We start from the raw sequence: 15355 nt of genomic DNA, 5'->3' as shown, positions 1-15355 counted from the left end.
CCCGCAAATTACATTTGGACTGACTTTACTAAAATAAAGAACTACAACACCACGAAAAACCAAGCAATAACAACAAAAAAGAATTTAAATGAGCATTAGATGTAGCGTTTCATGGACATCGTAAAATTATGACCTGTGCAAAAATATTTAAGACCTAAAACAGCGAATTTAAGATATTTTAAGGCCTAAAATTTCGCTTTTTAAATTTGAGACTTTAAGACGTTTTAAGACCCCGCGGAAACCCTGTGTACAGTTGAAGTAAAATTTATTACAGTGTTATACAATTCATGACGTATTCATAATGGCTTCATAACTCTCATGTTTATGACAGGTTTATGACAAGTTTTGTATTTTTGGTAATGTCAAGTTGTCATGACAAAGACAAAAACAGGTTGAGATGTATCTGTTTATGTCAAGTTGTCATAACAAACAATGTCACCTCTGCATTTATAATGTCATGACTGAGCGAATGACACTTCAAAAAACAGTTGTCATAAGCATGCATAAAATCTCATTCACATTTATGATGTCTCATGTCATGATAATAAAAGTTTAACGACATTCTTATAAACACCCCTTCAACTTAAGTGTTACCAAAACGGGTGTATGCAATGTATATTAAGGTAAAATTAACGTGTTTTTTGGCCTTTAGCGGTAAACCCAAATTCAACAACATACGATCAAGTCTCACTTTGTATTTGTCTCCCTCTCCTTTGGAGTGCAGGAAGTGTTTGCTCATTTCCTGCGTGAGGATGGAGACCGGATTATCCACCTGAAGATGGAAGCAAAACACATTATTTCAAGAGTTTTATTAGCAAATGTTTTGAGAACGGAGACGATTTTTAGCCATACCTGAATGTTAAAATGATCCAGAATGTACACCAGCTCCTCCTTTTTTGATGACACCAATTGCCCTAATTGTAAAAAAGACACAGGCTAATTTAACTGTCAGGGTTTCCTTTTTTGTGCCAAATCATATCACATGGTAAAAGCTAATCAAATTAAAGTCAAAATTATTAGGCCCCCTGTTTTTTTTCTTTTTCAAATATTTCCCAAATGATATTTAAAAGAGAAAGAATTTTTTCACAGTATTTCCAATAAAAAATTTCTTCTGGAGAAAGTCTTATTTGTTTTATTTCTGCGAGAATAAAAGCAGTTTTTAATTAAAAAAAAAAAAACATTTTAAGGTCAATATTATTAGCCCCCTTAAGCAATATTTTTTTTTCGATTGTCCAATTTCACTCGCGCCCCTGACGATGTGGTTGAGTCAATCATTGAGTATGTTTACATGGGCAACAATACTTTAATATGATTTTAATATGATTAAGACCATACTCTGATTAAGAGTCTACCATGTAAACAGCGATTTTTGATGACCTTAATCCGATTAAAGTCATAACTGAACTAAACAGAAATGGAATTAGGACATGGAGTATGCATAAATTAGTGGGATTATTGAAGTAAACATCGAAATCAAACTATTACCGTCATGTAGGACTTTTCACCATATTTTGTGACAAGATCCACACACACGGCTGTCAGTAAAGGACCGCACACGCACGCACGCGCACGCACACGCACGCACGCACGCACATACACACACACACACACACACACACACACACACACACACACCACGAAATGCGGAAGATTTTTTCTTTCCATTCAACGTGCTGTATTAATAAAAACAACACTCTTCCACCAGTCCTTCATATTCGCGTCTAATACCTCGGTTTGTCACGGGGGCATGAATGAAATGTTCATGAGTGTAAGTTAAACTGCCGAACTGCAGTTAAAGTTGAGAAATTAAAGATAAAACACCCATAATTACAAGAGACTCAGACGTGAACAGCCTGGTGACGCAACATTCAAAAAGCCCTTCATGTAATTATATTATTATCTTATTCAGATTAAAGCAAATAACTATTACTGATGTCCATGTAAACATTGTCAGTAGTCTTCAAAGTAAGTGAAAGATCCAAAAGGGCATCCTGCCGATTTGATTCAGAAGGGCACTTTTTTGTCAGACGACTCCCTGGTTTGACTTTCATTCACCGTCATTCACTTTAAAAAGTACCCGGTCCATTTTATTTGTATATATTTTACTGGTACGCATTAACTCTACAGGTGCCTGATAGTTAGCTGTGGAGCTAACGTTAATCATATTATTCCCTCTAGTGAACGCTAAAAATTGTCATCATAATTTACTCGAGTGCACGTCTCAATGTCTCGCTCCCCTCTTAATGGGTGCTGGCGCCCCACAGTTTGAAAATCCCTGGTCTACAGAACAAAGCATCGTTATACATTAACTTGCCTTTTTACCTTAACTAGCCTAATTAACCTAGATAAGCCTTTAAATGTCACTTACGTAAAATATGCACTTTCATCATGGCAAAGATAAAATAAATCAGTTATTAGAAATAAGTTATTAAAACTATTACGTTTAGACATGTGTTGAAAAAAATCTTTCAGTTAAACAGAAATTGGGGGGAAAATATACGGTGGGGCTAATAATTCAGGAGGACTAATAACTATAGATTGCGTGACTTCATGATTCATGAAAGAAAACTATTTATGGCAAACAAATTGGAATCAGACTAACAAACACAGGTTAACTAAAGAGTATAAACACCACAGTGTGTTTTCTGCAGTGAATTACTGGCCCTGAAAACATGGTACGACTGACAACTTTGCTATTTGGTATCCAATCTAAAGCAAAAACCAGTGGAGAAGCATATGTTGTGCATATGCGAATGCCTGACGCGACAGCCTGTCGATTACACATCAGGAAAGAATTAGATTCTGGCTTTAATTACAAGCACTTCAGCAAATCTTCACTTGCCTTTTCTGTCCCGACAGCACAGACAAGAACATTATTTTGGAACGTCAAAGCGACATTTTTGAGGAGCTATAAAACTGTACATTTGAAAAGTTCAGGTCCTCTCTTATGAGGCAAAGAGGTCAGGCTCTTGCAAATGTGTATTTTACATGCAAAATGAGCAATTGCTCTTTATTGGAAAAATATCACTGAGCAAAAAAATGAAAAATGGATCAAATACTATACACTCACTGGCCCCTTTTGCCTTCAGACCTGCCTTAATCCTTCGTGGCATAGATTCAATAAGATACTAGAAATATTCCAGATAGATTTTAGTCCATATTGACATGATAGCATCATGCAGTTGCTGCAGATTTGTCGGCTGCACATCCATGATGTGAATCTCCTGTTCCAGCACATCCTAAAGGTGCTCTATTAGATTGAGTTCTGGTGACTGTGGAGGCCATTTGAGTACAGTGAGTCTGAGAGGATTCGTGCTTTATGACATGGTGTGTTATCCTGCTCAATTGGTACTAATTGGCCCTATGTGTTCCAAGAAAATATCCCCCACACCATTACACCACCACCAGCCTGAACTGTTGATACAAGGCAGGATGGATCCATGCTTTCATGTTGTTGACGCCAAATTCTGACCCTACCATCTGATTGTCGCGAAATTGAGACTCATCAGACCAGGCAACATTTCTTCAAACTTCTGTTGTCCAATTTTGGCCAGTCTGTATGAATTGTAGCCTCAGTTTCCTGTTCTTAGCTGAAAGGAGTGACACTCGGTGTGGTCTTCTGCTGCTGTAGCCCATACGCCTCAAGGCTGGATGTGTTGTGCATTCAGAGATGCTCTTCTTCATACCTCAGTTGTAACGAGTGGTTATTTGAGTTACTGTTGCCTTTCTATCAGCTGTAACCAGTCTGGCCATTCTCCTCTGACCTCTGGCATCAACAAGGCATTTGCCTATCATCAATGGATATTTTCTCTTTTTCTGACTATTTGTTGTGAGCCCTAGAGATGGTTGTGCATAAAAATCCCAGCAGATCAGTAGTTTCTGAAATACTCAGACCACCCCGTCTGGCGCCAACAACCATGCCACGTTCAATTAAAAAAAGTTTTTTTTTCTGTTAAACTTATCAAGTGAGTTTAAAGCATTCAGGTAAAAGAACCAATAACATTTGCAGCTAATAAACCTGCCAAAAATTTTAATTAGATTTTTTAATATTTGTGTGCATCTGACATTAAGTCTTACCAGAAAAAGTAGCACATAAAGTACTCTTTTTCTCATTTGTATATTTTCCCCCTAAAAATCTTGTTTAGATTAAACTTTACCTAGTTTATGATCACTTAAGCAGATGCATTCCATTATAAAATCACCCCAACTGTTTTGAAATAATTCAATTTTCAATCCAACTGGTGAAATATATTTCATATAGCAAATTATATTGCAGAAAGATATTGCAATGTGATTTTTTCCAATATCATGCAGTCTTAATTTTCTTACTACTAATATATTATTACATATTCAAAATTTTATTTTACAGGGTATATGCAGGAATCCTAAAGGTCATTTCAATAGCTTTTTAAAGATCTTCTCTGAATATTTTAAGACCTCATCGCCACCAAGTTCTAATCAGTATCAAACCTTTAACTTAATGAGCAGTTGTTAATAAACAGTTGTAGTTAAACAAATCAATGGATCATAACTATGCAACAGAACTCAGATAAGCTCGGAAGAAACTAAGCTTGAAAGAATTAATTACGCCTTTCTCCAACCAAGAGTACGCAAACTTACACTTTCTCATTTTGCCATCCGTTTCGCTCTATTGTTTCGCTACATGTTGAAAGAGTCAAATCACCTTCCCATGTTTGTCGCAAATTACGTGACATCACCTGGACGGAGGAGCTTGGCTGGACGTGCCCCAGCCAAAAACAATTACGTGGTTCGAGCACTGCTGTTAACATTAGGAAGAACATAAATATATTTATGCTTTTTTGGAGTCAAACACATTGGACAATGCTTGAACAAAATTTAAGACCTCGTAAAAACGTGATTAGGCCTTTTTTAATGCCTTTTAAGGGCCTTCATTTTCTCATATTTCATTTCTCGATTTTTTTACTTTTTAAGACTTCGCGGACAGCCTGTTTTAATGTTTTTTTTTACTTTTGTTTGGGGATGGGTTGTTGGGAGGGATATTGGGATGTAAAATATTTATATACACATCAATATAGAGTTGAAGTCAGAATTATTAGCGTCCTGGTTACAGGTTTCTAGCTTTTTTCAAATAAAAATCTCCTTTGGGTTCAACAGAAAAAGGGAACTCATAAAGGTTTGAAACCTCATGAGGGTGAGTAAATAGTGAGAAAATGTTAAATTTTGGGTCAACTAGCACTTTAAGCTACCCAAAGATGAAATGTTAGTGTAATTGTAATCATACCGGTATGACTTTTAAGTTTGTACGTTCGGATTCCCTCACTGGAAATTCGAAGGTCGACTACGATGGACTGACCAAACTTTTCCGGTTTGTACGCATCATTACCCCTGTTTCTCAGCGTGATGGACACATCTGCAGAGCTGATTATTAAACACACACAAAAAAAATTAAACAGTGTGAGAGACTAAATACAGACTGTGGTTACATGCAGAGAAAAACAGGATGGGTGTGTTTGTACCTCTCTCCTTCCTTAACAAATCCTTTGAGAGAGGAGCCTCGGTTGGTGGTGAGAGCTTTACCGCCCAGGGCTACAATCAGAGCTGTCAGCACGGCACTTTTTCCACCTAACACACAAATACACACCAACCAATTATACACAAAATTCATAAGAAATAATTTGTGGTCATTGATGCCAGCTTCTACAAAACACATAATAGCTTGTTTTCGTATCACTACCTGACTAAAGTCTTGTCGCCTATCCAAGTTTTAGGAACAACGAATAATAACTTGACTTCTAGTTAATCATTTGGTATCAGAAGTGGCTTATATGAAAGGCAAAGGTCTCTATATTATGCTTTTTTTTACCCCAAAAAAATATGATCATCTCTTGATTTTGAATTATTTAATTAGGACAGTAAATTCTGACTTTGCTTAGGCAAAAGTCTTGTCACTTAACATAAATAATGTCCAGTGTAGAATATAAAGTTGCAGCGAAAAATAATTAATATTGTGTCTGACTCCCATGAGCTTGGAGGACTGCATCCATACATCTCTGCAATGACTCAAATCACTTATTAATAAAGTCATCTGGAATGCCAGAGAAAGCATTCTTGCTGGACTCCCAGAGTTCATCAAGATTCTTTGGATTCATCTTCAATGCCTCCTCCATCTTACCCCAGACATATAATAATGTTCATATCTGGTGACTGGGCTGGCCAATCCTGGAGCACCTTGACCTTCTTTGCTTTCAGGAACTTTGATGTTGATTATCTTCTTCTACTTTTCCAAATCATCAACTAGAAGTCAAGTTATTATTTGATGCTCTTACAACTGGGATTGACGACAAGACTTTTGTTAGGTAGTGTAGACAGCAATTGACCCCATTTAACCATTGTGTACTGTGCAAATTGACTACCCTTTCGTTATGTTCGTGGTTGTTTTTGCCGTATTAATGACCATTATAATGACATTTTTTTGATTGCAAAGCCATGACAGCATATAATCATGCATTCTTGACTGTTGGTGGTTTTCCTTGTTGGGAAGAGGTAAAATGTGCAAATTGTACTGTTAATCATCAGTTGGCAGCATTAACCATTTAGACCAGAGGTCTCAAACTTCCAGCCCGCGGGCCATTTAAGGCCCCCTCCTCCTCCCTCCTCCTCTACTCTTCCTCCCCTCTCTTTTCCTCTCGGCTGTATGCATTCCTTTACGGCTGTACCTGTGCATTGTCGTGGGACCCGACTAAATTTCATGCGGCACGGGAATAAATTTCCTAATAAAAGTGCGGGAGCGGTCGGTAACTTTTACTTTTAATTATAACAGGAGTGGGTGGTCTTACAATATCGCTCCCCAGCGAGCGAGCAAGCAAGCGCACGTGGCGTGTGTGTGTGCACGTGTTTGGTGCTGTGTGTCCATGTGTGTGTGTGTTTATACAAACAGCTTGTTATAGCCACCCCCCAAAATACAACACTGTATATGGAAAGCATCGTCAATGCACCGTGATGCACTGAAATATCAAACTGAACCGAATCGATGGCATGATAATCGTAACCGAACCGAACCGTGAGACCAGTATAGGTTCACACCTCTAGCTTTGATACTCTGGGGAAGAATGTCTTGAGTGCATCAATTACATCAGGTTTCCACTTTTTTTCTTGTGCTAGAATGTTAAAATGGCCCTGATTTGAATTGTCACTGATATGGCCCCCCCACCAATTTGAGTTTGAAACCCCTAGTCCTTTGCAAATCGTTTCTGACTTTTATATGCAGTTCTGTGGAGAAAAACAGAAGATTATAGTGTGTGTGCATAAATACACTTACAATGTTTACTATGTTCTGAGGGGCTTATACTGATTTTCTCAGACATTTCAAGATAAGTGCACAAAGGTCTCACACTCACTGCACACACACACTATATTCCATATAGAAGGCAGAAATTAAGCTAAAGATCAACACTTAAAATTTTAAATCTTTAAATCTTTTCCAAATGGGGAAAACCAGCGACCATCAAGACGGCATGATTATATGGTGTCATGGCTTTGCAATCAAAAAAGTCATTATAATGGAAGTCAATAGGGCAAACGCAGCCACCAACATAATGAAAGGGTAGTCAATTTGCCCCGAGTGAATTGTTGAATTAAAAAAAAATTTAAATTCTAAGCATTTTCCCAAAATACGTCTCAAAATAAGATTTGTCACTAAAAATCATTCCATTTGCTGAAACACAGAGAAAGTTGTGGCCAAAGTAAATCTCAAAATCACCCCAGAGTGGATGGAAACATCCCCAACAGCACACAAGGGTTAAAAATCTGTGTGTGCTGTGTTCAGTAATAACAATTGCTGTTTTATGTAGCAGTAGTTTTCCTCAAAGTCTTCCTGTTACCAGACCTTATAGCATTCATACGTTTTCAGCATATTCAAAACATGTTACCTCTAATAATTTATGCCAGAAATGTTTCTATGAGCCGTAGTGTTTATTAACTAAGGGTCTGTGGCCCTCTTGTGGTCCATGCTGTACTTTTGTCGCGGTCTTTTTTTTATTTAGAAGATATTTAAATAACAGTAAGTACATGATGTGTGAAATATACAGTACAATCTGCTAGTTTTAAACATACAGAATAATAATGAAATACAGTTATGTAAACAACCATAATATTATCCTTGTACCAACCCAAATCGACCCCACAAACAAAAAATAAGAAAACAATTATGGTAAGTTCTTAAAGCTGTACATGCCTGAGCCTGAATATGATTAAGATGAACCAATGCAACCACAATTGCTGCTGCTAGGGCTGCTCGATTTTAGGAAAAATCATAGTCACGATTATTTTGGTCATAATTGTAATCACGATTATTCAAAACGATTATCAGTTGAAGTCAACATTACTAGCCCTCCTGTGAATTTTTTTTTAAATAAATATTTCCCAAATTATGATCCCAATTTTTCCCAGTATTTCCTATAATATTATTTTTCCTGGAGAAAATCATATTTGCTTTATTTTGGCTAGAATAAAAGCTGATTTAAATATTTTAAACCTATTTTAAGATCAATATTATTAGCTCCCTTAAGAAATACATTTTTTGATTGTCCTAATTAGCCTTTGTATGTCACTTTAAGCTGAATTCTATTATCTTGAAAAAGATCTAGTAAAACTTTATGTACCGTCATCATAGCAAAGATTAAATAAATCAATTATTAGAAATGAGTTATTAAAACTATTATGTTTAGAAATGTGTAAATAATTCTAACTTCAACTGTACACAGGCAAAATTCAGGTCCCTTACTTACTTCCATTATTTCCTACAACAAAGTTGACGTTTGGACCAAATGCGAAGGGCCCAAGCAACGAATGGCACATGAAGTTTCTCAGAGAGATGCTCTCGATAATGCCCACCTCACCAGTCACCTGAAAACACAGACACAAAGATGTGCAAAAATCATTTTAAAACAACAATAAACATCTGTGATTTCTTTACAGCACAACAAACTTAGCTGGCAAGACATTTGTTCTGTGTCAAGTATGTCTTACACTCTGTGATTGGCTTAATCCATCTCCGGAGCCGAAGTAGCCTGTTTCCTCATCCTCCTCAGTCTCAGGCTGTGATAACCGGCTTCTCTTATCAGGCGTAAGCCGTGAATTACTGCTCTTCCTCTTCGCCATCTCCTACACACATCAAGCATTCATCATTTACAATCAACTCATGATTACATACTAAAATACTTGCCATTACACTAACGAGACTATTTTTACGAGTCTTTTTGAAAAGTCTGCTTTCAGTTTTCCCTTAAAAATGCTAGTGTTTGTGTACATCCAACTAAAACAGTAATAAAAAATGTAGAACTTCATACTAAGTGTATCCTGATAGTAGCTTTTCTGTGAATTCAAAATGAATATTATAACATGGAGTGTGGTGTGTCATAGTGATACCGAGGTAAAGTTGGATTGATTCGCACATTTGGACTTTCTCTTTAATAATATAATTTCAGAAAAGTATTATTTGCCAATTCTAAACAGGGAAACCATATCAGATTGACTATCAAAAAGTACAACATTGTACACAATCAATTAAACAGTGCTAATGTTGTTTTGAAGTCATACTTCATGTGATTTCAGACCCAATATTTACATTAGCGTAGTAAACAATATAAGGAATGTTAAATGAACGAGTGTGCAAATAATATAAAACCAACTTTACCTCATTAGTGTAGGTAACAGTATAGGGGATGTTAAACGAACGAATGTGCGAATATAAAACCAACTTTACCTCAATTAGCGTAGTAAACAATATAGGGAATCTTAAATGAACGAATGTGCGAATATAAAACCAACTTTACCTCAATTGATATTGAGGTAAAGTTGGATTTACATTTGCACATTTGGTCTTTCTTCTTAATAATATAATTTCAGAAAAGTATTTTTTGCAAATTCTAAATAGGGAAACCATATTAGCAGCCAATGAATATCAAAACAGCATTGTTCACAGTAATTTAAACAGTGCTAACGTTGTTTTGAAGTCATACTTGCATGCGATTTCAGACCCAATATTCAAATTAGCGTAGTAAACAATATAGAGAATGTTAAATGAATGAATGTGCGAATTTAAAACCAATTTTACCTCAATTAGTGTAGTAAACAATAAAGGGAATGTAGTAAACAAGGGAATGAATATAAAACCAACTATACCTCAATTAGCGTAAAATCACACTTGCATGCTATTTCAGACCGAATATTCAAAGTAGCGAAGTAAACAATATAGTGATTTATAGAAAATATAGTAATTTCAGAAAAGTATTATTTGCAAATTCTAAATAGGGAAATCATACAGCAGCCAATGACTATCAAAGCACAACATTGTTCACAGACAGTTAAATAGTGCTAATGTTGTTTTGAAGTAAAAATTTATGAGATTTCAGACCCAATATTCAAATTAGAATATTAAACAATATGGAGAATGTTAAATGAATGAATGTGCGAATTTAAAACCAATTTTACCTCAATTAGCGTAGTAAACAATATAGGGAATGTTAAATCAACGAATGTGTGAATTTAAAAGCAATTTTACCTCAATTAGTGTAGTAAACAATAAAGGGAATATAGTAAACAAGGGAATGAATATAAAACCAACTTTACCTCAATTAGCGTAAAAATCACACTTGTATGCTATTTCAGACCGAATATTCAAAGTATTTTCGAAGTAAACAATATAGTGATGTATAGAAAATATAGTAATTTCAGAAAAGTATTATTTGCAAATTCTAAATAGGGAAATCATACAGCAGCCAATGACTATCAAAGCACAACATTGTTTACAGTTAGTTAAACACTGCTAATGTTGTTTTGAAGTCATACTTAATGCGATTTCAGACCCAATATTCAAATTAGAATATTAAACAATATGGGGAATGTTAAATGAATGAATGTGCGAATATAAAACCAACTTTACCTCAATTAGCGTAGTAAACAATATAGGGAATGTTAAATCAACGAATGTGCGAATTTAAAAGCAATTTTACCGCAATTAGTGTAGTAAATAATAAAGGGAATATAGTAAACAAGAAAATGAATATAAAACCAACTTTAGCTCAATTAGCGTAAAATTTCACATGCATGCTATTTCAGACCAAATATTTAAAGTAACAAGGTAAACAATATAGTGATTTATAGAAAATATAGTAATTTCAGAAAAGTATTATTTGCAAATTCTAAATAGGGAAATCATACAGCAGCCAATGACTATCAAAGCACAACATTGTTCACAGACAGTTAAATAGTGCTAATGTTGTTTTGAAGTCATACTTAATGCGATTTCAGACCCAATATTCAAATTAGCATAGTAAACAATATGGGGAATGTTAAATAAACTAATGTGGGAATTTAAAACCTCAATTGATATTGAGGTAAATTTGGATTTACATTTGCACATTTTGACTTTTTCCTTATTAATATAATTTCAGAAAAGTATTTTTTGTGTGGTGGAAATTGTATTCATCTTATACTCATTTTATATAGTCATTTTGTTCTAATTATAAAGGTCTGTTCTTTTATTCTTCCATGAATGTACTGTTTAAGTTAGACCAAGTGTGACCACTTTAACATCTGTTTATCACCAGATAAGGTCTGGATAAGTACATGGTGATTTAACAAACTACATGTTCGGATGGGATGTAGGACTGAAATGTAGATGGTCAAAAATGAAGTTTGAGCGCTGATGTAACTTTGATTCACCCTGTATGTCACTGATGACCTTGTAAGTATTACAAACTAGATAAAAAGAGAATGCACTCTGTTTCTGCGTCTCACTCTCTGCAGAAACTGTTGTTGACGTATGATCGTGTGACCTTCTTTGCAAAGAATAAAACCTTAAAAGACACTTTGGGTAAGAATTTGTCTTCTTGGCCACTGAGAGAGCCTCCTTAAAGAACATTGCCACTACATTTGCAAATTCTAAATAGGGATATCATATTAGATTTATTAACATTAACATGACAATCAAAGTACGACATTGTATAGTCAATTAAATAGTGTCAATGTTGTTTTGAAGTCATACTTGCATGCAATTTCAGACCAAATATTCAAAGTAACCTGGTAAAAAATATAGTGACGAGTGACCATGTCACAAGTTGTGTCACTGTTCAAAAATAAAGGAATGTGCAAATATAACACCAACTTTACCTTAATAGTGATATCGAGGTAACGTTGGATTTAAATTTGCACATTTGGATTTTCTCCATAATAATATAATTTCAGAAAAGTATTTTTTGCAAAATATTAATAGGGAAATCATATAGCATAGTGCTCATGTTGTTTTGAAGTCAAACTTAATGCAATTTCAGACCCAATATTCAAATTAGCATAGTAAACAATAATGGGAATGTTAAATTAGATTAGATTAGATTAAATTTATTGTCATTACACATGTACAAGTACAATGCAACAAAATGCCGTTTAGGTCTAACCAGCAATGCAATAGCAGCAAGTGCAGGATACAGGTATAAGTTATAAAGTGCAGTTATAGAAAAACTATTGTGATAGTTACAGAAGGAATCATCTATGAACATTATATACAGGTTGTATTAGCTATGAACAGAGATTTACAATAAATTAATATATGTATAGGTAGCTATTAATATTTAGAAGTGTGCAGATAGATAAACATAATTACAAATGTACATGTTCAAATAAGTGAATCAGTGCAATGAATATGTGCAAATTTAAATGTGCAAATGTTAAATAGTGCAGTGATTGTGAGAAGTTTAAGTTAGAGGAGAGTGGTGGGTGTGATGTGGGGCAAAAGAGTCAGTGAGGGGCAGAGTTCAAAAGGGAGACAGCTCTGGGGAAAAAGCTATTCCTCAGTCTGCTGGTTTTTGTCCGGGGGAGCCTGAAGCGGTGGTTGAGTTGGTATTGAGGTAAAGTTGGATTTATGTTTGCACATTTGGACTTTCTCCTTAATAATATAAATTCAGAAAAGTATTTTTTGTAAATTCTATATAGGAAAATCATATTAGATTAATTAACATGACAAACAAAGTACGACATTGTCCACAGTCAATTAAATAGTGCTAATGTTGTTTTAAAATCACACTTACATACTATTTTAGACCAATATAAAACCAACTTTACCTCAATTAATAGTGATATTGAGGTAAAGTTGGATTTACATTTGTACTTTCTCCTTGATATTATAATTTCAGAAATATATTCTCTGCAAACTCTAAATAAGGAAATCCTATAAGATTGACTCTTAAATGCAACCTTGTTCAGTCAATTAAATAGTGCTAATATTGTTCAAAATCACACTTACATGCTAGTTCAGACCGAATATTCAAAGTAGCGAGGTAAACAACATAGGGACCTGTGTCACAAGTTGTTACAAAAATGAACGAACTTGTGAATATAAAACCAACTTCACCTCAATTAAACAATATAGTGACCTTGTCACAAGTTGTCACTGTTCAGAAATGAATGAATGTGCGAATATAACACCAACTTTACCTAGTGATATTGAGGTATAGTTGGATTGATTCACACATTTGGACTCTCTCCTTAATAATATAATTTCAAAAAAATATTATTTGTGAATTCTAAATAGGGAAACCATATTAGATTCATTATAATTAACATGGCTATCAAAAAACGACATTGTTCAGTCAAATAAATGGATTGAGGTAAAGTTGGTTTTATATTGCACCACATTTCGTTAAGTTACAACTTTTGACAGGGTCCCTATATAAAACAACATTAACGTTAGCACTAGACTGAGAACAATGTTATACTTTGAGGTAAAGTTGGTTTTATATTCACACATACTGAGTAGTAATATAATTTAACAAAAATAGTGTAATTATATTAGCAACCAATGAGTGTCAAAGTACAACATTGTTTACAGCTAATTAAATTGTGCTAATGTTGTTTTCAAGACATACTTGCATGTGATTTTAAAGCAAATATTCAAAGCACCATGGTAAACAACATAGGGAGCGTGTCACAAGTTGTCACAGAACGAATGTGCCAATATAAAACCAGCTTTACCTCACTTGTACTTTGATAGTCATTGGCTGCTAATATGATTTTAGAATTTGTAAACAATACTTTTCTGAAATTATATTATTAAGGAGAAAGTCTGATTGCGAATATAAAACCAACTTTACCTCAATAACAAATGGTGCTAGTGTTGTTTTTAAGTCATACTTGCATACTTTCAGACCGAATATTCAAAGTAGCAAAGTAAACAATATAACGTTAGGGACCGAACGGATGTGCTAACTTAAAACCAACTTTACCTCAGTTTAGCAATAGGCTAGTTTTGATTTATCGTTGGCTTGCTCTCGACGCAGACATCACAGAAACGAAGACAACGAAAGAAACCACCAAAGGAAATGTGACATAAGTGATGCCATCAAGGAGAGTGTCACCACAGAAAATCAGTAACACAACTATAATACAAATATAATAATAAATATATTATAATGAAAAAACACATTGAGCTGAAAACCAAATGTAGCGTGAACCTTAAATCTAATTAAAACACAACATGAAAATTAAACTACTTGACATCATCAAAGGGAAGTTGGCCTAATTAAATAAGTTAAACGTATTATGTAAAGAATAAAGATTAAATCATTGTTTAGGTTTTATTTGATTGTGTCAGATTGAAATTGTTGCTAAAGTGTGCTAAGCGAGGCAGACTTTAAATGCTGAAGTCATTAGGTCCTCAATACCACTATACATATGTAACAGCACACATGCAGAACATTAATGTGTGTATGGTATTTATATACACAGATGTCGAAAAATTAGTCAGGAAAGTGAAAGAGGCGTCACATACCAACAAACTACGCTGCTCCTCGCGCGCTTTCCGCTTCGACAGCTCGGGGAAGGCGGTCGGGGGCGTCGTCACTTCCGGTTTGCGTCTGCCAATCAGGTAACTCGTAGCCCTCCCAATAAAACTCCCTAACTTTCATGAACAGGCAGGCAGCTCTCCCGCACAAAGTGAAGCTGTGGAATGACGAACGCATTTTAGTAAACAACAAATCGATTTTTTAAGAGTTAGCATAAAGTTTGTATGTTCTCCTCTTGTTGGCGTGGGTTTCTGAGGTGCTCCGATTTCCCCAACAGACCAACCACGTGCGCTATAACTTAGAGGAATTGAATAAACTAAATTGTCCGTAGTTCATGTGTGTGAATGAGTGTGTATGTTTCCCAGTACTGGGTTGCAGCTAGAAGGGTATCCGCTGCGTAAAACATAAGTTGGCGGTTCATTCCGCTGTGGAAACCGCTCATGAATGAGGGGACTAAGCCAAGAAAATGAACATAATGTTGAAAGAACATAAAACAACTAAGTTAGGTTGCCCCGCTCCTCCACCCCCCAAGAAGT

At 35.1% G+C, this 15355-nt stretch overlaps 1 protein-coding gene across 1 annotated transcript in view; it reads right to left on the bottom strand.

Moving 5' to 3' along the window:
• Nucleotides 1-14860, bottom strand: part of si:dkey-119f1.1 (Structural maintenance of chromosomes protein 6-like) — a 52213-nt gene extending 37353 nt beyond the window's left edge. The window contains exons 1-7 of the mRNA XM_056472322.1: nucleotides 14807-14860; nucleotides 9010-9144; nucleotides 8769-8886; nucleotides 5499-5604; nucleotides 5264-5400; nucleotides 853-914; nucleotides 692-772 (exon numbers count right to left, since the gene is read on the bottom strand). Coding sequence (XP_056328297.1) covers nucleotides 692-772; nucleotides 853-914; nucleotides 5264-5400; nucleotides 5499-5604; nucleotides 8769-8886; nucleotides 9010-9141 — 636 coding nt within the window. The 5' untranslated portion in view covers nucleotides 9142-9144; nucleotides 14807-14860. The remainder of the gene's footprint in view (nucleotides 1-691; nucleotides 773-852; nucleotides 915-5263; nucleotides 5401-5498; nucleotides 5605-8768; nucleotides 8887-9009; nucleotides 9145-14806) is intronic.
• Between the last annotated feature and the right edge of the window lie 495 nt (nucleotides 14861-15355).

The sequence above is a fragment of the Danio aesculapii genome, chromosome 2, assembly GCF_903798145.1.
Source record: "Danio aesculapii chromosome 2, fDanAes4.1, whole genome shotgun sequence".
In the NCBI taxonomy this organism is placed as follows: domain Eukaryota; kingdom Metazoa; phylum Chordata; class Actinopteri; order Cypriniformes; family Danionidae; genus Danio; species Danio aesculapii.
This window is presented reverse-complemented; position numbering and strand designations above follow the sequence as displayed.